At 39.6% G+C, this 25,663-nt stretch overlaps 3 protein-coding genes across 3 annotated transcripts in view; 1 reads left to right on the top strand and 2 right to left on the bottom strand.

Moving 5' to 3' along the window:
• Window positions 1-515: 515 nt before the first annotated feature.
• Window positions 516-18,286, bottom strand: LOC130914657 (class II histocompatibility antigen, B-L beta chain-like). The gene is made up of 5 exons (XM_057834068.1): window positions 18,206-18,286; window positions 6,495-6,758; window positions 6,048-6,332; window positions 1,057-1,167; window positions 516-723 (listed from the first exon to the last, which is right to left on the bottom strand). Exons 1-5 carry the CDS (start codon window positions 18,252-18,254, stop codon window positions 647-649), a joined length of 786 nt encoding a protein of 261 aa, XP_057690051.1. The 5' UTR covers window positions 18,255-18,286; the 3' UTR covers window positions 516-646.
• Window positions 18,287-20,018: 1,732 nt separating this feature from the next.
• Window positions 20,019-21,234, bottom strand: LOC130914658 (H-2 class II histocompatibility antigen, A-U alpha chain-like). The gene is made up of 4 exons (XM_057834069.1): window positions 21,061-21,234; window positions 20,698-20,952; window positions 20,255-20,536; window positions 20,019-20,160 (listed from the first exon to the last, which is right to left on the bottom strand). The coding sequence occupies exons 1-4, from the start codon at window positions 21,116-21,118 to the stop codon at window positions 20,030-20,032; spliced, it is 726 nt and encodes a 241-aa protein (XP_057690052.1). The 5' UTR covers window positions 21,119-21,234; the 3' UTR covers window positions 20,019-20,029.
• Window positions 21,235-24,456: 3,222 nt separating this feature from the next.
• Window positions 24,457-25,663, top strand: part of fam171a1 (family with sequence similarity 171 member A1) — a 51,959-nt gene continuing 50,752 nt past the window's right edge. Inside the window, exon 1 of the mRNA XM_057834107.1 lies at window positions 24,457-24,925. Within this exon, the coding sequence (XP_057690090.1) occupies window positions 24,823-24,925 (103 nt within the window). The 5' untranslated portion in view covers window positions 24,457-24,822. The remainder of the gene's footprint in view (window positions 24,926-25,663) is intronic.

The raw sequence follows: 25,663 nt of genomic DNA, 5'->3' as shown, positions 1-25,663 counted from the left end.
GCATGTTCCCCTGATTTAAATCCCATAGAGAACATTTGCAGATGAATGGCAAGGCAAGTTTATATAAATGGTCATCCGTTCCCGACAGTTGATGCTCTTTTTGAAGCCATCTTCACCACTTGGACAATGTTTCCATTAGCTTCATGGAAACACTCGCATCAAGCATGCCCAAACGAATTTCTGAAGTAATTAACTAGAACAGTGGAGCTACTCATGACTGAGTTCTACCAAGATTTTTTTTGTTCTGGTTTGGAGAGTTTTTTGTGAATGTTTGAGCAATGGTCTTGAACTTTTGGTCTGCTAAAGAACGGCCTATTTCAGTTTGTTGTTTTCATTAAATTACTTTTCCAAAGTGATTTTTGTGACACTACCCTTCTTGCTTTTGCATAATGTGACTCTACTTAAAAAGGTAAATTCTAGCTATTTTTCATCTAGTCTTAAGATTTTGAGCAAGTCTGTAAATGTAAATGTCTATAATTTTTTTTTATGTCACACCAACAGAGATGAATGAAACAACTTTATCAAGTATTTGTATTATGTGTATTACATGCATGTAATCATATGGTATTTGTACTTTCTGGTAAAGCAGCGCCCTCTGTTGACCAGCCACTACATATCATTGCAGTACTGTATATTTTTTTATTTTTTAGTATTCTTGGTGCAAGTGACTCTGAGCATCCCCTGCATCTTCTCTGTCACCACTTGTAGATGCTCTCTCTTGCCCTGGAAAGTAAATATAGCCAATAAAGCAAATACATACACACAGATAGTATACAATCTTGTCCAATCGATTGCTGCTGCTGTTGCTGCTGCTGTTGTTGTTTGTTAACTTACAATAATTCATTGATGCAGGAACTTTCATGTAGGCCTATTTGTTGTACTTTGCATTACATAAGAAACAAAATTGCAATGCTGTCTAATACAGTATTAGTTAGGTACATCAGAAGGAAAACTGTTTTAAAAATAATTGCCACCCGTAGTAAAAAGAAATTAAAGCTCCAATCACTTGTCAGTGTAAAAAAACATTTTTCATCTTAATTTGCAGAGATAACTTACCAGTAACATTCTTTATGTAGTAAATTAGCCCAGCAGAAAAAGAAACTAGACCCACGATCAGACCCACTATTCCAAATGCGATCTGATTCCTCACAGACTGTGACATGGGCTCTGAAAATTCCAGCACAACATATAGAAGACATGATAAACATAATTTATCCATTGAAATTGGGACAGTAGTATTTGTCTATTCTAGCTGATTTTTGGCGAAAGGCCTGAAAACACTGAGACTACATTCAAAAGATACTGTCAATCATTTGACAGTGTTAATTTAATCCAAGTCAGGCAAGTGTACCACTCCTTAATCAATGACATTATTAACTCATTGGCCCACAACTGATTGTAATAGACATCCAATCAGTTTGACAGAAATATCGGCAGTCATAGTTCATATTGATTGGACATCTATCGCCGTCATTGGCACTGAAACATGACTATTAACTTTCAGCCCCTCCCAGTTTATATTGTTTGGAGTGTACGTTCATCTCCATCAACGACGGCCAATGGGTTAATACTATGTTACTGAAAGGCACAAATGCAGTCGATATATGGGGGCGTCGGTTCACTTTAGTGATGTTGTCATCTTTTTTTTTTTTTTTTTTTTTAAAGTCTATTGTTGCAAATTATTGACATTCCAGACAAAAAAAAAGCCTCAATGCGTCTTTACCACAGATCCCATATTATGTATTCATTTATTTATTACGTATTTTAATTACTCTCTCAACTTCATTTAACATTTACTGTATTTGAAAGCAAAAACACAATTTTTAAATCTTAACTTTTAAAATTTTGACGTGTTTTTTTTCCTTTTAAACCTGTCCTGTTCAGCTGTTTGACACGGAGAATGGAAGTCTAAGTTTCCGGTTGGTCTGAACAGTTATAATGTTTCACATTGGAGTATGACATACTCCCATTGTGATCATTCAACATACAGTGGGGCAAATAAGTATTTAGTCAACCACTAATTGTGCAAGTTCTCCCATTTGGAAATATTAGAGAGGCCTGTAATTGTCTTCATGGTTAAACCTCAACCATGAGAGACAGAATGTGTGTGGGGGGGGGGGGGGGGCAGAAAATCACATTGTTTGATTTTTAAAGAATGTATTTGCAAATCATGGTGGAAAATAAGTATTTGGTCAATACCAAAAGTTCACCTCAATACTTTGTTATGTACCCTTTGTTGGCAATAACGGAGGCCAAACGTTTTCTGTAACTCTTCACAAGCTTTTCACACACTGTTGCTGGTATTTTGGCCCATCCCTCCATGCAGATTTCCTCTGGAGCAGTGATGTTTTGGGGATGTCATTGGGCATCACGGACTTTCAGCTCCCCTCTACAGATTTTCTATGGGGTTGAGACCTGGAGACTGGCTAGGCCACTCCAGGACCTTAAAATGCTTCTTACAAAGCCACTCCTTTGTTGCCCTGGCTGTGTGTTTGGGATCATTGTCATGCTGAAAGACCCAACCACGTCTCATCTTCAATGCCCTTGCTGATGGAAGGAGATTTTCACTCAAAATCTCATTCATTCTTTCCTTTACACGGATCAGTCATCCTGGTTCCTTTGCAGAAAAGCAGCCCCAAAGCATGATGTTTCCACCCCCGTGCTTCAAAGTGGGTATGGTGCAATTCAGTATTCTTTTTCCTCTAAACAAGAGAACCTGTGTTTCTACCAAAAAGTTTTATTTTGGTTTCATCTGACCATAACACATTCTCCCAGTCCTCTTCTGGATCATCCAAATGCTCTGTAGCGAACCGCAGACGGGCCTGGACGTGTACTTTCTTCAGCAGGGGGACAAGTCTGGCAGTGCAGGATTTGAGTCCCTGGCGGCGCATTGTGTTACTGATAGTAGCCTTTGTTACTGTGGTCCCAGCTCTCTGTAGGTCATTCACTCGGTCCCCCCCGTGTGGTTCTGGGATTTTTGCTCCCCGTTCATGTTATCATTTTGACGCCACGGGGTGAGGAGGGAGTTCAAAGTCCGTGTTGCCCAACGACAGCCCCAAAACATCACCGCTCTAGAGGAGATCTGCATGGAGGAATGCGCCAAAATACCAGCAACAGTGTGTGAAAAGCTTGTGAAGAGTTACAGAAAACGTTTGGACTCCGTTATTGCCAACAAAGGGTACATAACAAAGTATTGAGATGAACTTTTGGTAAAGACCAAATACTTATATTCCACCAGTATTTACAAATAAATTCTTTAAAAATCAAACAATGTGATTTTCTGTTTGTTTTCTCCACATTCTGTCTCTCATGGTTGAGGTTTAACCATGTTGACAATCACAGGCCTCTCTAATATTTTAAAGTGGGAGAACTTGCACAATTAGTGGTTGACTAAATACTTATTTGCCCCACTGTACCTCGTTTATTAAGACAAAGCAGCGAACAGGAAGGGGTTATGGGGGAACAGAAGAAAAGAAAGAAAACAAACACAAACAACAAAAAGAAATACATTGAATGCCTACACTAACTATGAATATGTTGGCGCTATCGTCAGCTAGATGTATTTCCGGTTGATACTATGTGATGGGCCTGTTGACCAGGGAAAGAAGGGGGGGGGGTCTATAAGATAAGTGATTGGGAGGGGTGGAGTGCACACAAATGGGGGAGCTAGCGCAGCCCATCCCTCCTCCAGCGGCCCAGCAAAGGGGTCATTGTCCCCTTTGCTGGGATCCAGGCACCCCCATTAACTGGCCTTCAGGGATGGGAAGAGGGGACACAACTCCCAACCCCACATGCCAGTAGTGGACGGGCTTGATGATTTGAGATATTCACTGTATTCAGATCGCCAAGCAGACAAAGATTTGGAGACAATGGAATCCTGCAGTGTCACACTTGGACGGAATGGAGCGGACTCAAGTGCAGAATTCAGTCTTTTAATGAACACAAATAATCAGAAGCAGTAAGAAAACTGAGGGCGCTCCAGAAGGAGGAAATAACAAGCTATGAAATGAAATTGTACAAACGGGAAATAAGAGAGCCAGGCAAAAACGCACTGGAGTAGAATACTATAACAAAGGACTTTGCATTAAGCATAAGATGCAGATTAAGCAGAGATGATGATGACTAATTTCTTAAACCGGGCAAGGGACGCTGACTAGAAATCTTCTACGGTGGATACAACACATGAGAGCCTCCAAAGCACCCCAGGCCTTCACCCTTCACCTACTTGGACATGAACTGATCCAATATACTTAAATTACTATATGTGAAATCTCCATGGCAATTAATGACTTTTGAACGAAATGTGTTAGACTGTCATTGGACTGATCGAGAGCATGCTGCTTGTGCTATCTTGGTGGCTGGGGGACGGGTCCCGATAAGCTTCTGCTTTTTCCGTCTCCTTTGTCATGTCTGTTCTCATCCTCTTTCTCTTTTCTCTCCTTTCTTTCTTGTGACGTTGATTTTAATGTTGATGATGATGATGATGATGACAATGACAATAAATTCAAAAAAATTCAAATAAAAAACAAACTGTAGAATACTATGAATAAACTCAGAACGTAGAATATCTTGGACTATGAATATGGGCTGTAGTGAAAACGAAGGACACTTTGGCACGAGACTAGGGAGTGACAAACAATTTAAGCACATGATGAATAGGACACAGGTGGGAACAATTGGTAATCATAATCAGAGACAGGTGAGACAGCAGGAAGGGTGAGTGGTGGAAACAGGAGGGTGAGGCTTCAAAATAAAGCAGGAAGAGGATATACCAAGACGTGACAACTCTCACCCAGGCGTGACATGCAGTTCAAAAGGGAAGAGGGTTTCCTCATTACCTGTGACTCTTGTACTGGTTTATATTGCCAAAGAGCATGAAAGTATGTATCTGAAGTATCGTCGTCGCCGCTTGTACATTTATCGGATTAGGAGAACCCCATTTTGTGCTTTTAAGACTGGGTAATATGCCATCTGTGGAATATTTTGAACTGTATAAGTTGAAGGTTCTTATTCTTAGTCATTGTAAATGTATTTTTACAAATGTGGGGCCAATAGTTATTATCAAATGTGACCGAAAGGTCGTTACTCCATTTTTGAATTGGTAGGCAAGCAGAGTTGTTACATGAGAACGCTTTATATACTTACGTTTTTGTTGTTGTTGAGGATGGATGTTTAATATTTTGTTTACGAAAGGTGGTGGATCTAACGAACCCGTTAGTGATGAGAATTTGTTTTTGATGGCTACCCTAATTTCATTGTATTGATGGAAATTTATCCCTCTGATTTGGAAATCTTGTAGTATTTTTTCATATGACATGAATATACAGTATTATCTTTAAACAAATACTGTAACTGGTTTATTCCCATTTCATCCTATGTGCTAAAATAAATAGGAATTTTATTAATTCCAAAATCTGGGTTGTGCCAGATTGGTGAAAATTTACATGGCGCTAATTGTGAATGCGTAATTTCCATTCATTTCCACCGGGCTTTCAAGGTATATGCTATCATTAGATTCTTGAAGCAGCTATGTTTCTTGATATTGGAACTAATAAAGGAGAGGTTTGCCAGTTGTATTCGATTGCAGTCTGTTTGCTCTGATTCTAGCCATGACTGTTGTTCAGTGTTAAGATCTAACTACTTAATGAGGTATTGTATTTGATTTGCTTTATAATAGTGTTGAATATCGGGATCATCTAAGCCCCCCTCTGGTTTATTTTTTGCAAGTTGGCAAGGCTAATTCTGTTTTTCTTAAAGTAAAATTTGTGACGGCTGAGTCTAGGTCTTGAAACCATTTTTGAGTGGGTTTAAAGGGGATCATTGAAAACAAATAATTTATTTGTGGTAATATTTTCATCTTAACTGTCGCTATCCGGCCCAAAAGTGAGACGAGTAGATTATTCCAGTGTATTAGGTCTTCATATATTTTTGCTAAGAGAGGTGTATGATTTAGCTTAGTTAATTCTGTATGGTAAGTTTTGGAGGAAAAACTGATTCCAAGATACTTTATGTGTTGTGTTATGTTGTCATCTGTTATGTCTACTTACCCCAATCGTAAATCCTGGGCTCCTGGAGGCTAGCGTGCTCCACCATGCAGCTGATAGTCTCCCCGTATTTTGGTGTGTAGAACAAGTGTGAGTGCTTCTGATAAAGCCAATTGCCATTGGGTAGTGAATCAGTTGATGTAACTTCAGACGTCAACACCTTGCCGTTCCTTAGCCATGTCACCAAGATGTCTTTTGGGTAGAAGTTGTACATGCTACAGATGAGAGAAGATGGATGCTCGCCAGCCGCTTTTGACTCATCTAAACGCAAACGGACTTTTGGCTCAACTGCAACAAAATACCGAAAAACATGTGGCAATCAAATGATGTTAAACAATAGAACTATGACGTATTGCGACATATGGTGGACAGGAAGTGACATAATAGAGTTAGTCTGGTTGCCGACTATTAGGCTGGTGTTCTCAGACCTACAGGGGTAAAACAGATCACCTTTCTTGTCGAAGGTTTCCACAAACTGTCTGAGATATTTTTTGCAACTTTGCAGTGCTCTTTCTTTTTCTTTCCGATAGGAGCCCATGTTTAAAATTTGAGCAAATTCCTTTGCCACCTTTGTGTGACCAATAGCCTTTCCCAATGTGCTGTTGTATTCAAGATAAAGCATCCTGTTATAGTAGATCTTGTACAGAAGAACTGCATCATGGCCATCAGTGGATGTCCCCTGGCATTGAGTCAACAAATAGCTTAACTGAGCATCTGTAACACAAAAGCAAATATTGATTTAAAAACAAAATCATTAGAATGAAGAAGACAATAATTTATGTCTGTGAATTTGTGCAGTTCATACAGAGGAGAGAAAAAAATATATAGCAACCAACCAATGACTCTGCAAGTACAATAATCACACTCAAAAAGATGAGAGTGGTCTGTAATTTTCATTAAAAAAAATAATAAAATAAAAAAAAGAAATCCAAGAAAACACTGTAATTTTAAACAATGTACTGTACTTGTATAATGGTGCAGAAAACAAATAAATGATCAAAACGAAAGTTCCCCAAAATAATTTTTAATGCAACCTGAGAGGTTGAACGTTTTCTGTCGTTCCTGATCAGGTTTGCACAGCACACACTCTAGCAGGTAGAGCTGCTGCAACTAACGATTATTTTGATAATCGATTCATCTGATAATCAACTAAACAATTAATCGCATAAATGTCCGTTTTTTTCAATTACCTTCACAATTTACCTCGAAGTTCTTTTAAGCATGTTGTAAGTAACAATAAAGACAAAATGGATGACTATTTTCTTCAAAAATAATATTTTATTACAGCTTCCTGACTTAAAGAGTATGTAGCGGCAAAGGGGGTGTAAGACATCAATAGAAGCGTTATGTGCCAAGATAACAAATATTGATAAAGTTAACAAAAAAATCAATCACATTAATGAGCAATTATCGAAAATAGATCGAAAATGACGAAGATTTCCGAAAGTGTTCCGGAAACAGCCGAATGGGGCGGCGACCTCATGACAAGTGATTGACAGTCGAGGCGGAGCCAGGTGCCCTTGTTTTTTAACGACGAGAGAGTAGCGTTGGGGTTTGTTTGACCAAAACATCACAAAAATGGTTCAAAACTGCTGTGCTATGTGGTGTACAAATAGTTATTTATCGGAATATAGTATCCATGAGTTCCTGAACGCGAAAAAAAAGCTGGACTACACAGACAACGGGTAAAGTTCGTCCGGGCAAAGAGGGCTAATTTTCTAGACACAGCCTCCGGCACGCTTTTCTGTGGTGCGCATTTTCCACCTGAAAGCTTCTCGAACTATGGACAAGAAAAATCGGGTTTTGCTAAAAGACTGCTGCTCAAAGGAGATGCGGTGCCGACCATACAGGTGCAGCCACCTAAATGTCCCGAGATATCAAGAAAGAGGACGATGACTGGTAAAGGAGGCTAAAGCTAAGCAAAGGAGGGGAGCAGCCAAGCTCGAAATGGCCAGAGTGAGTACTCTTTTATAATAAAAAAATGTCACGCATTGGATACAGGACTGGACACATGTATAAATTATCGCTCGTAAAATAACAAATAACAAATCCTCTGATCCCATTCATATTTGTGTCTGTTGGCAGAGCGAAAAGCTATGAAAGCGCAATAAATGATAATTATTCTATGCATTCCTTTATTTTGCAGTCACGGTGTATCAGTTTCACTAAAAGAAATGCAAAACAAATCATTGGTGTTTCCCACACGATCTGCTGCCGATGTTTCATCAGTGTCATTGCTCCCCTCAATGACCGTTTCATTACGCTGCATTGGCGTTCGTTTGGGCTCAAATTGGTAACCTAAAACACCAATTAAAGCTTCGTAACTCTCCTCGTCACCATTAGATGAACGTTCGTTACGTCCTTCTACGTCGGATTCATCGCTGAAACTAGAAACGAAATTGTCTGCCATCATCGCCACCATTCAGTATTAAAGCACTGAGCCTTTTTCTTGTTGAAGAAACACCCCTCACTTGCCACGTTTACATGGAGCCAAATATTCCAATTACAATCGGTTTAGATGTTCAAACCGAATAAATGTGTTCCATATAAACACCTCATTCGGAATGAACAGGCCCAAACCGAATTCATTCCGATTCACAGGGGTGGAATATTCCTTTTCCCAAACCGATTAGAAGTAAAATTATATCATGTAAACAGGGAAGCGGAATGGTGTCTGGTTGCGTTCTTTCTGCACATGCTCCGTACTGACGTGGTGACGTCACTTGGTGACGTAAGTAACGTCACTTGCAACATGGCTTCCAAGCACACGCACAGCGCACCCACACAACTTTTTAAATGAACGGCGTATCATTCTGAAGTTTTGTTTCCACTCGAAAAGTTAAAACAGCAGCTGATCTGACGATCGATCGCCATGTTTTGCAACGTGACGCTTTGTTTTGATTAATCTGCGCATGTCAGACGGCAGTTGTCAAACGTCCTTTCGGAATAAAGGCAGTCACATATAAACGCTGGATCAGAATAGATGAAGTGACATGTAAACAGCTGATGTAAAATTTCCATTCGGAATGATTTGAATCGGTATGAATAAAAGTCAGCTTGTAAACGTGGCTACTGTCAATTCTGAATTCTCTTTTATTGACAACGAGGGGTGTTTCTTCATGAGGGAACCTGGAATATGTTAAGGACGAACACAATGCATCAGCATAAACAGCTCAAAACACCCCTAATTCTCCCCTCACTAGAAGGAATTATATTGATGCAGACAGGCGCTGCCCCCCTAGTGGCCGGTGGCACTCTCTTCACTTGTCGTGACGTCACGCACACAATCTGCCAGATCTCGGGCGCCGGTCGTTTTAGCTTGACAATCGAGCCAAATTTCTCTCATTTTCTTGTGTGTAATTACACGAAGTGGCATGATATGAATACAAAAGGCATGCGTTTATGGATAAATGATGGAATATTAAAATTTTCCCAGGGCACTACATACCCTTTAACTGTAGGCTACAACTGTTTTAAATGCATACATTTTGTTTAGGTTTTTAATAAAGGTTCTGATTATACAACATAAAAACAATTTCTCAGTACACAAATCAGACAAAAAACCTGTTCATTCAAATGAAAAACTGCTGCTTATTGACATTTTTTGTTGTTGTGAGCAAAGCGCTGATATAAATTGGGTCAATGACTCATTTTTCTTTAAACAAACAGCAAAATCGAATAAGGAGGAGGCAGACTGGAATGAATCAGTTTGCCTCTGCCCTTCCGCCCTCTGACGAAGGCAGAAGTGCCCGCCGAAACATGTCAGGTAAATAAAACCACCTACTATTGCCTGGGATAAAAGAAAGGGTTTGACGAATGAATCAGTTTTCTTTATCAAACAGTTGCTCATAAAAACAATCATATTTCAAGGCACACTCTCCTGTATGACAATTTACAGTTTGAATGGGAGTTTTTGTTGAAAGGAGACTCTAACTTGCTTTATGAATGAATTTATGTGTGTGGTTTCTTTATAGAAAGAAATGAGACAACTTTAATATCTAACAATGACTCAATTGCTAATATGCTTCTCCAAAACACAATACAAAAAAACACTTCAGACACAGATTAGCATAATGCTAACTGGCTTAGCAGTCCATGCTAAGTAGTAACGTCTCATCAACAAAGAATACAAACAATACAATTGGCTTCATTTATTCACCTCTGATGGAGGCACACAAACAACACACAATACAATCTAACTCGCGATTCTTCGTAATATTATTAAGTCAGCAGCCCAACCTGAGTATAGCAGGGAACTCTATCTTGCTCTGATTGCTGGCGCACGCGTGCACCCTCACGTTACACACAAACAAGGACCCAAATGGGACTGTTCATGGTTTCTGGCAAAAATCCATTACCAAATTCGTTGGCAACTACTTTAGTAATCGATTTAATCGATTAGTTGTTGCAGCCTTATTATGAAGCTAGTTTAGACTGATGTCCGAAAATTGGAATAAATGTTAATTGTTTTTCCCTAAGTAAAAGCAGATTTTTGCTCATGTCTTACTTTGACTTAACAAAAATATAATGAAGAAATCTGATATTTACAACTGAGAAGTTATATTTATGTGTTAATTTCAAGAATTTAGACAAGTTGAAGGTGAAGAAGGTCCAAAACGATTAATTTGGTTATCAAAATAGTTGTGGATTAATTTGCTAGTTGATTAGTTGTCGATTCATCGATTAATTGTTGCACCTCTAGTAGCAGGTATTTAAGCCCACTAGTCATGAGCAAACTACAACTCTCAAGTTTGAAGGGTGCTTACCTCAAACACAATGTCTCACCTCTAAATAAGATTTATTAGATAATCTAAAAACACTTTAGAAAGCCAAAGACTAATATTGGACAAGTTTGATGAGCCCTAATATGAGACACTTGCAGTCAAGAATGAACTACTATAAACTGGAACTCCTCGCAAGCTCCATGCTTCAGAAAAAATGGCTGACTGAATTATATATTTTGCAAGCTTCACTTTGACAAGCACAATTAAATAGATTATAATGATCCCTCGTTTTTCGCGGTTAATGGGGACCAGAACCCACTGCGATAAGTGAAAAACCGCGAAACATTAAATGTGTGTTTAATGTATTTATTCAGATTTAGCGATGGAAATAGATACATATAAGACATGTTTTTTCACTATTTTTCCCAAAGAATAATAAAAAAAATAAATAAATAAACTTTTATGAATATACATATGGCGGAAAACACAGACAAGACTGAAAAAGCAGTTTCTGCTCTTGCACTCCTCTTTAAAAGTAACTGCTGTATTTTAAGCCAAAACAACTGTTGTGTTGATGGAACAATGTCTATATGCTGCCATAGCAGATTCATGGCGCATGAAGCCCCCGAACTATTTTTAATTTGTCCGTTTTACCCTGAAAACCCCCGTTTACAGACATCGCGCAACCGCTTTTGTTTCAACCCAGCCATAAAAAGAAGCTCAGCAATTATATTTATTATTCAAAATGTCTGTCGTTTTTAGCTTAGAATCATTAATTGATGTCTCATTTTTTTTTGTTAAAAAAAACGACTTTTAAAAATTTTTACTAACATATTTTAAACTTTTAAACAAATTATGTCACAATGAAAAAATGACGTCTGTAAAAAAGTCACAGATCTCTACCCCATAACTATCTCTTAATTGTATTTTTTCTTTGTTACTGTCGCATTTTCTCCGATATATTAGATGATAAATAATCGATCCAAACAAAGAAAAATTGAAAAAAAAAAAAGAAAAAAAAAACGTTTAAAAGGGTAAATACAGTGCCTTGCAAAAGTATTCGGCCCCCTTGAACCTTGCAACCTTTTGCCATATTTCAGGCTTCAACCATAAAGATATGAAATTAAATTTTTTTGTCAAGAATCAACAACAAGTGGGACACAATCGTGAAGTGGAACAACATTTATTGAATAATTTAAACTTTCTTAACAAATAAAAAACTGAAAAGTGGGGCGTGCAATATTATTCGGCCCCTTTACTTTCAGTGCAGCAAACTCACTCCAGAAGTTCAGTGAGGATCTCTGAATGATCCAATGTTGTCCTAAATGACCGATGATGATAAATAGAATCCACCTGTGTGTAATCAAGTCTCCGTATAAATGCACCTGCTCTGTGATAGTCTCAGGGTTCTGTTTAAAGTGCAGAGAGCATTATGAAAACCAAGGAACACACCAGGCAGGTCCGAGATACTGTTGTGGAGAAGTTTAAAGCCGGATTTGGATACAAAAAGATTTCCCAAGCTTTAAACATCTCAAGGAGCACTGTGCAAGCCATCATATTGAAATGGAAGGAGCATCAGTCCACTGCAAATCTACCAAGACCCGGCCGTCCTTCCAAACTTTCTTCTCAAACAAGGAGAAAACTGATCAGAGATGCAGCCAAGAGGCCCATGATCACTCTGGATAAACTGCAGAGATCTACAGCTGAGGTGGGAGAGTCTGTCCATAGGACAACAATCAGTCATACACTGCACAAATCTGGCCTCTATGGAAGAGTGGCAAGAAGAAAGCCATTTTTCAAAGATATCCATAAAATGTCTCGTTTAAAGTTTGCCACAAGCCACCTGGGAGACACACCAAACATGTGGAAGAAGGTGCTCTGGTCAGATGAAACCAAAATTGAACTTTTTGGCCACAATGCAAAACGATATGTTTGGCGTAAAAGCAACACAGCTCATCACCCTGAACACACCATCCCCACTGTCAAACATGGTGGGGCAGCATCATGGTTTGGGCCTGCTTTTCTTCAACAGGGACAGGGAAGATGGTTAAAATTGACAGGAAGATGGATGCAGCCAAATACAGGAACATTCTGGAAGAAAACCTTTTGGTATCTGCACAAGACCTGAGACTGGGACGGAGATTTATCTTCCAACAGGACAATGATCCAAAACATAAAGCCAAATCTACAATGGAATGGTTAAAAAATAAACGTATCCAGGTGTTAGAATGGCCAAGTCAAAGTCCAGACCTGAATCCAATCGAGAATCCGTGGAAAGAGCTGAAGACTGCTGTTCACAAACACTCTCCATCCAACCTCACTGAGCTCGAGCTGTTTTGCAAGGAAGAATGGGCAAGAATGTCAGTCTCTCGATGTGCAAAACTGATAGAAACATACCCCAAGCAACTTGCAGCTGTAATTGGAGCAAAAGGTGGCGCTACAAAGTATTAACGCAAGGGGGCCGAATAATATTGCACGCCCCACTTTTCAGTTTTTTATTTGTTAAAAAAGTTTAAATTATCCAATGAATTTTGTTCCACTTCACGATTGTGTCCCACTTGTTGTTGATTCTTGACAAAAAATTAAAATTTTATATCTTTATTATATATATCTATATTATATATATATATTATATTATATTATATAATATATATATATATATATATATATATATATATATATATATATATATATATTATATATCTATATCTTTGTTTGAAGCCTGAAATGTGGCGAAAGGTTGCAAGGTTCAAGGGGGCCGAATACTTTTGCAAGGCACTGTAACTGAAACTTGGTTTCAGCGGCTCATCATTCAATGCAGAGACACAGATGTTCTGGTGTTGTTACTTGTCTTTGCACAAAATTTGAGGCCGGAAGTTTGGATGAAGGCAAGAACAGCCAACAAACCCCGTTTCCCTCCAAAGTGTCATGTGACTCGTTACAGGAGTGCTGTCAGCATTGCTGCAGAAATTAAAGACGATTAAAGACGACAGATTTTACACTAGATGCACAAAAATCACCGATTTTTTCAGGATCAATAGCAATATTTAACATTTCACTTAAGTTTTGTCCCAAAATAGCAACTTTTTTTTTTTTTTTTTTTTTTAATATTTAGTGCAAATTTGACATAAGTTTAAGTTTATAAATTTCTAAATTTTCACATCAGAAACATAATAATTGAGTAAAACATGCAGAATCAATTATGAATAATATTCAAATAAATTTTAAATTCCATATACAACCATAACTCATTATTTATTGACTTCCGATGTCACTGTGGCTAGGTTCATACTACAGGTATGAACGCACAATGCACAAGGTATGAATGCACAAATCTGATTTTTTGTCATATCTGTTTTTTGGGCGTGCCTGTTCAGACTGCCTTTGTCCATTGAGACCATTCAAGTATTACGCATGTGCACTAATTCGCAGTCCGACACGCGCTGAGCAAGAAGACCCGCATGCAAAGAAGCATCAAAACAAATGGCCACACATGCTGGCTGTCATCCGTCACTCCAGGAATATCATATTTTGCTTTTCAAAAAGAGGACACAAATAACATCCATAAATAATCCCCGTTTAGGCTTATATTCAAAGTTTATATGGATCGATAGCATGCACGCACCGTCCATTAGGGTGTGTCAAGAAAAAAAAAGTGGAGAAATGAGAGGGGGCCCTACGTTTTCAAGTTGTCTTATGATATACTTAATAATAATCAAAAACAAAAAAATGGTTTTGACTTTAGTTACCTACCCCCTTTTTTGATTGAAAAATGCTTTTTTTGGGGCATTATTTTGACAATTTCCGTCCAAATCAGTTTTTCCATATTTGTATTTTTTTTCTGGTAATTTTCATCAATACCATTCAAAACCAAATATTCACAACAATAACTGTTATAAAAAATAAAACTCTCATGTAGTTTCTGAAAAAACTTTTTTTTCCTGGCATGCAAAAATGACAGCCTTTGGTCTTTTGGGGGTATTTCCACCATATCTGCCAAAATAACATTTTCATATATGTGACTGCTTGTCTACATCCCAGGACCTCATTCAGGCTTACCATCCCTACCTTAAGCTTGGTATGGTAAATCCACACCATAATACAATACAATACAATACAATACCACGGTCAGGCAAAGACAAAGGAAGCCGAGAACAGCTTTTTTTTGTTAACATTAGAAACTGGAATAATTTTTTTGTTTTCAAAATGTTTTATTAAATGTTTCAACAAAATGAAATGCATACAAAAAAACAACTTGTATACATATATATAAACTATATAATCTCTTCTCTAGAACCTATAATTTCATTAGATAGGGAGCAGTCACAATAAATCAAGCTATTTGATGGCGAGCTTTGTGTCGCCGATGAGGTCCTGCTTGCTCTTGCCTCGGCACCAGCTCAATGTGCTGTGCCCTCCCCCGGATGAATCCATCCCTCCTCTCAGTGCCACACACAGCACTGGCCGCAGCTGTCACTTCCTTCACAGCTCTCTCTATAGCCTGCGTGTGGCAGGGGAAGTACTCTACCTCCATGGGCTTCTGCATGAATTCAAGCAACTCTGTCTTGGTCAGCTTGCAGGTGACGATAGGCTTGGTGGCGCCCTCCCAGTCAATCATGTTCTCTAGGGTGGTTGCCTGTGTGTTGAGGTAGGGCAGAGTGCGCAGCCTGAGTGAGGTGTCTCCCAGCTCCTGCTCCCCCCTGATGGAGGTGATCTTTAGGACTGCGAACCTCCTCTCCTCCTCCACCTCACTGCAGAGCATGGTCACCAGGATTGCCTCAGAATGAGCAAACCATGCAGAGGACCGGACAGTCGGCATGACGGTCAACTGCACCACCTTGGGCTGGGTGTAGAGGCAGGACAGCTCAAATAGGACAGGATAGCTCAAATAGGACATTCCTTGGAGCATCCACCCAGCTGTTGTTGACCTTTACTTGGAACCAGCAGGGGAAGTACACATTAATTATGAAGGAGACAATCTCCTTCAGTCTAGCCAGGAGCTTGCCCTTAAATCCATGACTGCGGCACAACCAGTCACAGAACAGGTTAGCTGTGGTGAGCCACCGGCTGTGTCCGGTCTTGCCAACTGTCAGTGCAGCAAGATCATTGTCCATCTTGCCACTTCTGATAGCTTTGGTGATCCTGTATCCATAGTGCTGGTCTGAGGAGAGGTCTTTGACTATTTTGTCAGGAAGAACAGGGAGACTTGTCTTCCCTGGAATTGCCGGGAAGCTAAGGGTTCTCTCCAGAGATCTGACAGTCGGTAGCAACTTCCCCAGCTCTCCCTCCCACCGATCCTTGCTGCTGGTCTTCCCATCCCTCTGGCTGATCAGCTTCCTCAGCTTCAACTCATTAGTGTGCAGCTGGCACACAATCCAGAACAGCCTTCTCTCCAGGTATTCCTCCAGGAAGTGGAACATTCCGCCCTTGTATCCGGTGTTACTGTTGGTGCTGTCCCCAGCAATGAACTCTAGGGTATCGGAGACTCCGTACTTGGTGCACCACTCAAATACTTGGAGAGCGAGTGCCTGGGATGATGACATGGTGGAGTCATCAAGAACCTTCTCCTTGATGAAGAGGTGGAGGAAATGGCCATCTCCACCCGTCATAGTGTAGATATGCTGGTTCTGCATGGATGTATAAATCTTGTTGGTGTCTGGATTGAAGTCTCGAACCTTTGTCTTGGTGATTCTTGAATCTATGAGAATAGTCTTCACATTCCCTTCCAGTATCTCCCTCTTCTCTGTAGACTGCACCTTCCTCATCACCTCCTCTCTAGCACGGTGAATCTTCTTCGGATCAACAGCCAGGTGCTCACTTCCAACTCGCAGTATTTCAGCTGCAATCAGGTCCTCGATGAATCCCGAGGTGATGGCAGCAGCTTGTCTGTTCGTTGCCTCAGTCCTGATGGTGGCTAGAGCGGTATTTGGAATCTTGAGGGTGTTTCTCTTCTTCACAATCTCCTCAGCCATCGTCTCAGCTGTTGCTTTACTTGTCTGTTCCTGTAGCAAGAGCTCTGCTTCAGCGTCCCTTCTGTCATCTAACTCCTTCTGACGTTCCTTTTCCTTCTCTGCAGTAGCCTTCTTTATCTTGTCATGCTTTTCTTTCCGTTCAGCAGCTTTCTGTTGCCTCTTAGTCTCCTTTACATCAAGCCCTGCCATCATCATGGAAGCCCTCTGGCCAGGAGGCCGGCTGGTCTTCAAAGACATCATGAAGGCCAGTTCCAGCTTCGGAATCCTTTTCTCCCTCCTACAGTTACAGTCCTTCAGGTGTGACCCCTTCTGACATCCCTAACACCCGGACTCTGAGCAGGGGAGGATTTCATGTCAGCAGGAGGCAATGTTGAACAGGAAGTCCAATTTGTCCAGGAAGTTCTTCCTGTCCTCCTCCCTCTTCATGCTCCCTCTGTTCCAGGCGAAGTTTTCCAGAGCAGTCCAGGCCACCTGGATTTTCCGTTCTATGGACTTGTCTGTTATGGTGACTGGGGGACTGAATTGAGCATTTGCCCTCTGCCAACAGCCCACCAACTCCACCTTGACATCCTTGACCAGCTGGTTGATGCTGTAGTTGCTCCTATCCACCCCATCCTCCAACAGCCTCTTTTCCTGCAGGTAGATGCCATGCCTCAGGACACCCCGGAGGGTAGGGAGCTCAGTTTGTATCATCGGTTCTCCTGGACCTGTCACATCAGCCAGACTAGTACCAGCCTCATGCCTGGTCTTGGGACCCATCTCAATAGGAGTTATCAATAAAAAGGTACAACAGTTCAATTCAAATATGTTCGGGTACAAAGTGTTCTCTTAATGATCTGTGATGGCCGGCAGCATGTCTTGGCATGTTAGAAGAGTAAAAGTTTTATTGGAAACTAAATAAGTTTAATTTTTAAAAGGACCTTTTTTTTTTTTATTTTTAAAGGGACCATTTTCAACTGTAGTAAATATCTGGATTCAAATGGAGATGATAAATATTGCATAAAAAATTACATATCTGAAAAAACAGGGTTTAGGCGGAAATGGTCAAAAAATGCAAAAACGGCCAAAAAAATGCTGTTTTTTCAATCAAAAAAAGGGGGTAGGTAAATAAAGTCAAAACCATTTTTTTTGCTTTTGATTATGATCAAGTATATCATAACACAACATCAAAACAGAGCCCCCTCTCATTTCTCAACTTTTTATTTCTTGACACACCATTCTGGGCAGGCCCCCTACTTGAAGGCGTAGCACAATGTCTGCGGAATGTGACTTGTCAAGATAATTATGAAGTCTGTGCTGCTCGTTAGAGCTACTCTCCTCTTTCTCAACTAAGCATGAGTCACGTAAAACTCCAACTGCGCAAACCATTATTATGAATATTTTTATGAAATATGTCACCTTTGTGCAGTTATTACAATAAAAATCCCAAAGTCTAAAAAATGTTATGTATTAATAATGGACCTACCTGCATCGATCAACAGCAGGAAAACACACAGTTGTGAGAGTATATGCATGGTAGCAATGACAAGCTGCGAACTGGAACTAAACTGAAAGTGAAAAGCATTGAGGGCTGGCACAGAATCAAAGGCGTGGCAATTCAGTCATGGATGTTACTGAAATTTTGTATATTCTCATAAACTGAACCCTAGTTACTGTAAATGTTTGAGTGTTTTATAAGCGACGACTTCATTAAAACTGTTGTACTATTCGTCACACAGCCGTTGACAACAAAATTTCGGGAGGAGCCTAAAACTAACAGTACTCTTGAAATTAGGTGATTCATGTTTCATTTGTGTACCCAAGTGCATCTTTCATTCAAAATTACCTGTAAAAAGAGTACAATATAACCAAAAATATTTATAGCCAAAACTTAAAATTATAAAGCGCCCCCATTTCCCGTGCCATGTCAAGTATTATGAAATCTATGAACTGTATGAGGAAAAACCTCTATTTTCATGTGTTTTCTAGACGCTTCCAAGGCTTTTTACCGTGTGAACCACAGGAAGTTGTTCAGGAAATTGATCCAAGCGGGAGTTCCCAATGATATCATAAGAATTCTTTTATATTGGTATTCTCAGCAAAGTATGCAGGTGAAGTGGGACGACTGTATATCTGCCCCTTCCAAGTTAGCAATGGGGTTAGACAAGGAAGCATCCTATCTCCAATTTTATTCAATTACTATATAAACAATCTGTCGGAACTGTTAAGAAAGTGTAAAACTGGCTGCATGATTGGTGGGCTGGTGCTGAACCATCTAATGTATGCAGATGATTGTGTGCTACTTCGCCCAAGTTCAGCTGGTCTGCAGCAGCTACTCAATGTGTGTTTCGGGTATGGGGAGCTATACAACATTAAATAGAATGAATCAAAGAGTGTCATTATGATTCTAAGAACCAAGGAGGACAAACGGTTGGTTTTCCCTGATTTTAAGTTGTCTGGTCAAGTCCTGTAGTTAGGTAAAATACATTGGTCATATTACCACGGACACACTGACTGACACTGAGGACATATTTCGACAGTGTTGCTCATTATATGTCCAACCCAATGTTCTCTCCTGAAAATTTGGTCAGTGCTCTGATGAGGTCAAGCTCACCCTGTTCAAGGCCTATTGTACATCCCTCTACACCACCGCGCAGTTGTGATCAAATTATAATAAGTTTTCAGAGACTGCAAGTGACATACAATGACTCACTGAGAATCTTGTTGAAAAGGCCCAGCTGGTGCAGTGCTTCTGAAATGTTTGTCGCGGCTCGGGTGAATACTCTTCAGTCCCTCCTAAAGGTGCTGATGTTTAATTTTATTGATCGTTTGAAGGGTTCTAAAAATGTGAATTTTCTTGGGCCTGACTAATATTTTGTACAGTTCTACATGCTGCTTGTCACTGTTCTGGAAACACTGGTATAGGTACCTTTTAAATGTGGGTCACTAGGTGACCTAGTTTTGTATTACTGTTGTTTACCTTTTATTGTTATTTAGTTTTTAGGTTTGTTTAATCCTTTCCTTTTTTTGTATGGTTTTGGCTTCGACCTTGAGTCTGTTAATAAATTTATCTCTATCTAAAGTTGACCCCTCCACCATGGTACTTAATGATAGATGTCCAATTCATTTAAACTAAAAGGCGTAGCTGTGAACGTTCATATTTCAGTGCCACTTACGGTGCTAGACCTCTAATCCATTCAATCCAGTCAAAATGGATTGGACGTCTAGCGCCGTCAATGAGTTGAATGAGTGGCTTGTAATAGGTTATAATTAGACTGCTATTAAATTTTATGCATTATGCAAGAAATAATCAGAAAACAGTTCTTGCGTAGTGTCCTTTGAGTCCCCAAAAAACTCCAGCTGCAATTCCAAATACAGCCACAGTCAGGCCTATGCCACAGAGAACATCTGGTCCAATGTTGGGATAAGTCAACTGAACCTCTGTCACAATGGAAGACACAATGAACATTGTTTTTTACTTGATCAGGTATCCTGCTTCTATAATCTAAACCTTGAAATAATAGAAATCATTTACCAAATAATGTAATTTTCGGCTCATCTAGGGCTGGGTGCTCCACTGTGCAGCGATAAATGTCCCCCTCTTTTGGTGTGAATGTCAGCGTTGATAATAGGTGGAAGGTGACGTCATCATTGTAGTAATATCGACTTATTGTAACCCCTTCTGACACAACAATGCCATTTTTGGTCCAGTGAACTTCGATGTTTGGCGGGAAGAAATGATCTATTAGGCAGATCATGGTGTTTTCTTTATCGAGCTCAAGCTCATCTGCAGGGTAGATGACAGTCTGTGGAGGTTCTATAGGGGGCAATATCAAAAAGATATTATTGACCAGCAGACATAACTATGCTACGATAGCAGTTAAGCGTTGTAGTATTTGGCCTTTGATAACTGCAAAAATATGTTTAATTATTCCGTATGAATGTCAGGGATGAAAAAAATTAAAGTTTTTTTTTTACCTTCCACATCTCCTGGATATTTGATCTCTTCTTGTATAATGTCAATCAGGTGATGGCAGACTGCAATGCTCCTCGTGACATCTTTGTAAGATAGTCCAGAAATTTTACTTGGATCAAGAGTAATAAATGTGGGAAGAGTGTAAAAGAGCTCCCTTTGGATTAGGTCAACATATAAAACCTCATTGCCGTTGACTGTGACAATTTCTGATGCTTTGTGAGGGGAGCAGGCAGTGTGTAAATCGCCTTTGAAGAGAACTGAAACATACAGAAATAAAAATTGTGTTAAACCATCACTTAAAAGAAAATGCTATGTTCAGTAATAGACTTTCACATGAAAACATGTTGACATACTGTAATTCCTACCTTTTGAACAAGTACCCAGGCAGTTGAGCATCAGGATAATTGAAGTAGAGAACTTCATATCTAAACTAAAAACAATCTTCAGGATTTTGGCGACAGCAGAAAGAAGTACTCGTTATTTAAAAATAAAAATAAATCTGAAAGATTGATCACGACTAGAATGTATGCGTGCTACACTTTTACTTCCCGTTTCGATTCTATATCCAGTTTTAAACCTGTAAATCTGGTTGATAAACCCGTTTCATCGTGTGAACACATTTGCTATGAGGAACAACAAATATAGTTTACCTTCTTTTCGGGAAATTAAGGAGACAGACAAGTACAACAGTAACCGTAAAATGTGCATTATTAAAACACTGATGGCATTTGTTTTTGCCTTGTTTTTTTTCCTTAAGAACCTTCGGGAAGCTGTGTGCAACAGTATATACTGTATATTTTTTCATGCTTCACTGATATTTATGTAGATTTCAGTATATGCTATTTAGGGCTACACAACTTAGGCTGACCAAATAGCCTCTTTTCCTGGACATGTCCACTTTTTGCATAATGTCCGGGTTTATTTCTTAAATTAACTGATGACAGTGTTTGGTTTTCTTTCTATTGACCCTTTTACTGAGCACATGACTACATCCTGGCAACTTGTCAGGTCGTGGCCATTCTGGATGGATGGCAATTTTTTTCCTTTTCACAGTCGATAATGGGTTAAACGTTTAAATGTGCTATGGATTTGGCCAATTACCTCGGTAATTATGGTGACCAAGTCATTAATTGATTATAGACAGTCTTTAGATGAGATAGCCTGGATACGTTTTGTCAATGAAAGACCCACGTACTCCGAACACGTGACATTAAAAAAAATTTTTTTTTTACAGTATATAGCAAAATCCTTTATTTTAATTAAATAAATGTACAATTGTATAAATTCTTTTTGAAAATGTGCTTGTCATTGCTGACTTACTTTTGTCAGATCCAGCTCAATAATCACATGGACCTTTAAGTCACAGACTAAAATGATTTATTCCCTCAAAAAGATGCATATTTGCTAAAGCCCTTTGGATTTGAAGTGTGTCAGTCACTTTTCTATTCAGTACAGTGGTGTTTTGCAGAGGTGGGTTGGAACGCGTTACATTTACTTGAGTAACTTTTTGAGAAAAATGTACTTTTTAGAGCATTTTTAACACGCAATACTTTTTAATTTTGCTTGAGTAGATTTGTGAAGCAGAAACATTACTTTTACTTCGCTACTTTGGGATACACTATTAGTTACATTTTTCCTCTTTATTATACATTTTGACTTTATTTTTGCCAGAGATGCCGACAAAGGCTGTCTCAGTTTCACCACTGAAACATCGCAACAAAAACCACGACTCCATTATACCAATCAGGGTTAATGTTTTTTCTCCACTAGATGGCGATCATCCTCTATGGACGGGTTATGTTTGATAGTAGTGTTCTGGACTGAATTCGATTTACAGTATGTCATCTTTTTGGCCTAATATGGTCATGCAATAAGTTACAGTACAGTATAATAATAACAGTACATATACACTGGTGGCCAAAAGTATTGGTGCCCCTGCAATTCTGTTAGATAATGATTGCAATTACAAATGCTTTGGTAGTAATATCTTCATTTATTTTGCTTGCAATGAAAAAACACAAAAGCGAATGAAAAAAAAAAAAAAGAATCCTTATCATTTTACACAAAACTCCAAAAATGGCCTGGACAAAAGTATTGACACCCTCAGTCTAATACTTGGTAGCACAACCTTTGGACAAAATAATTGCGAACAACCGCTTCCTATATCCATCAATGAGTTTCTTACAATGCTCTGCTGGAATAGTTGGCCAACTGCTCCAAGTCTCTGAGATTTAAAGGGTGCCTTCTCCAAACTGCCATTTTCAGATCTCTCCATATGTCTTCTAAGGGATTCAGGTCTGGACTCATTGCTGGCCACTTTAGAAGTCTCCATTGCTTTCTCTCAAACCATTTTCTAGTGCTTTTTTAAGTGTGTTTCGGGGCATCGTCCTGCTGGAAGACCCATGACCTCTGAGGGAGACCCAGCCTTCTCACACTGGGCCCTACATTATGCTGCAAAATTTGTTGGTAGTCTTCAGACTTCATAATACCATGCACACAGTGAAGCAGTCCAGTGCCAGAGGAAGCAAAGCAACCCCAAAACATTAGGGAGCCTCCGTCATGTTTGACTGTGGAGACTGTGTTCTTTTCTCTGAAGGCCTAATTTTCCCCCACTGTAAACTCTATGTTGATGCCTTTTACCAAAAAGCTCTACTTTTGTCTCATCTGACCAGAGAACATTCTTCCAAAACGTTTTTGGGTTTCTCAGGTAAGTTTTGGCAAACCCCAGCCTGACTTTTTTATGTCTCTGTGTCAAAAGTGGGGTCTTCCTGGCTATGCTACCATAGAGTCCCTTTTCATTCAGACGCCGATGGATAGTACGGGTTGACACTGTTGACAGCTTGAACTTGTTTGGATGTTAGTCGAGGTTCTTTATTCACCATCCGCACAATCTTTCGTTGAAATCTCTCGTCAATTTTTTTTTTCGACCACATCTAGGGATGTTAGCCACAGTGCCAAGGGCTTTACACTTATTAATGCACACGGTAGACACAGGAACATTCAGGTCTTTGGATGTGGACTTGCAGCCTTGAGATTGACCAAGCTTTCTCGCAATTTTGCTTCTCAAGTCCTCAGACAGTTTTTTGGTCTTCTTTCTTTTCTCCATGATCAATGTGGTACACAAATGGACACAGGACAGAGGTTGAGTCAACTTTAATCCATTTTGACTGGCTGCAAGTGCGATTTAGCTATTGCCGCTACCTGTTATGTGCCACAGGTAAGTAACTGGTGCTGGTAATTGGACAAAATGAGAGAAGCATCACATGATTTTTCAAAGGGTGCAAATACTTTTGTCCGGCCCATTTTTGGAGGTTTGTGTAAAATGATATTGATTTTTAAAAATTCCATTCTCTTTTTTGTTTTTTAATTGCAAGTAAAATAAATGAAGTTATTACTACCAAAGCATTTGTAATTGCAATCATTTTCTGGGAGAAATTGAGCATTATCTGACAGTATTGCAGGGGTGTCAATTCTTTTGACCAGCAGTGTAATGAGTTCAGTTATATAGGGGTTGAGAAAAAAGTTTTGTAATTATAAATGTGTTCTCAGTTGATGTGAAATCATGTTCCATGTTCCCTATTGATCGTTACATATTGATAGATATTATTTTTCTCCACAAGATAGCAGTTAAGGACTATTTTTCTGAAGTACTACCCATATTTACGTGATCATTTTTTTCGTGAAAATCGCCTGATTGCCTGTGAAGCTACATACTAGTGCATCACCATATGAGAGGCCTTCTGTATTGTTGGCTACATCGGTTAACCAGCAGGGGGAGCAAATGTTCCTTAAATGTCAGCGATGCCTCGCGTGGATGCAGCCGCCTGTTGGTGCTGTTTTTCGGGCATGTGGCTGACATTCTGAGGCTAGAGCTACCTCCCTCTCTGACCATGGCTCGTCGATGAAAAAAAGAAAGCAAAGAAAACGGAGCTGTGGATGCGCCACCAGAGTGAAGAAACGTACGGGTTTAATTAGGGCATGCTGAAGCTGCTCAACATGGAAAGCCGCCGCCTTCACGGACTAATTGGAGTACAAACCAATGTGTGCGCTTGTTGAGTTTGTTAAAGCCAAAAAGATTCGGCGAGCTACTTTGCTTCTTTTTTTAGCCGCTGATACTCTCATCTGCAATGATGCGGGCTGTGGAAGGGAACGGGAGTTGGACCGCCACGCGTATACTCTTCCTAATAGGATTGGTCGTTACACAGGGCTCCAGCAATACGTCGGAGGAAGGTAAAGACTCGGAGCGAGTATCTTGGCCCATTTTGACCCGTCTCAAGAAAGCTAGTGGCTTGTAATTTTCGGGGGGCTAGTGGTACCGCTAGCCTGGCGGGATGCTGATGGAACCTAAACTTAGCTAGCTTTATGATAGCCGGGCTAGCTGGAGGCCGAGAAAACTTGGTCAGTGATTAGCTTTGTTTTCATTCTTTAGTTGTTTGCCTCGCATCCTTAACCAGTCCCCTTTTGTTTTATTGATCTGTTTTTGAGAGACTGTTACCTAGAGTCCAACCTGATTGTCCAGAGCTAAGGGGTGAGGGTTTCCCTGCTGTTCATTTATGGATCAATAATAAGTCATGCATGTTGTCAAATATTCAGATTCGTCAAGTAGACACCCAAAGTCAAATCCCTAGCAGAGAACTCCAGAATATACTTGTTTCTGAAACTGCAAGACCAGTACCAAAACACAACAAATTCAGCATAACCGAACAGAAACAAGCATATGCTGGATTTTTCAGCAAGGGGTAGTCACTTTGCAATACAGTTGATTGTAAATGCAATTCAGGTGTCAATTTTCAACACAGATCTAACCTCAACTTTTGGGGTCCAGGGACCGCATATTGTAGCGAATGACGAGATTTTGTACATGAGTGCAATGCTTGCTGTATGGCAATAAGGGACCCAGAGAATGAAAATTATAAAGTTAAATGCAGATGGCAATTGTAACAGATTTGTCCATGTTGAAAACTGTTG

The sequence above is a fragment of the Corythoichthys intestinalis genome, chromosome 4, assembly GCF_030265065.1.
Source record: "Corythoichthys intestinalis isolate RoL2023-P3 chromosome 4, ASM3026506v1, whole genome shotgun sequence".
Classification (NCBI taxonomy): Eukaryota; Metazoa; Chordata; class Actinopteri; order Syngnathiformes; family Syngnathidae; genus Corythoichthys; species Corythoichthys intestinalis.
Note: the sequence above shows the minus strand (reverse complement) of the source record. Positions and strands in the feature narration are given on the sequence as shown.

What these genes read in the sequence shown, in the direction of transcription:
- LOC130914657 (XM_057834068.1), bottom strand. Translation starts at nt 18,254, where the DNA reads ATGCATATACTCTCACAACTGTGTGTTTTCCTGCTGTTGATCGATGCA. An exon ending in GGAAACCTTCGACAAGAAAG is followed by an intron (nt 6,333 to 6,494) that starts GTGATCTGTTTT and finishes ATTTTGTTGCAG; the next exon opens with TTGAGCCAAAAGTCCGTTTG. An exon ending in GCCCAGGATTTACGATTGGG is followed by an intron (nt 1,168 to 6,047) that starts GTAAGTAGACAT and finishes TGGAATTTTCAG; the next exon opens with AGCCCATGTCACAGTCTGTG.
- LOC130914658 (XM_057834069.1), bottom strand. Translation starts at nt 21,118, where the DNA reads ATGAAGTTCTCTACTTCAATTATCCTGATGCTCAACTGCCTGGGTACT. An exon ending in CCTGGGTACTTGTTCAAAAG is followed by an intron (nt 20,953 to 21,060) that starts GTAGGAATTACA and finishes TGTATGTTTCAG; the next exon opens with TTCTCTTCAAAGGCGATTTA. An exon ending in ATATCCAGGAGATGTGGAAG is followed by an intron (nt 20,537 to 20,697) that starts GTAAAAAAAAAA and finishes TGCCCCCTATAG; the next exon opens with AACCTCCACAGACTGTCATC.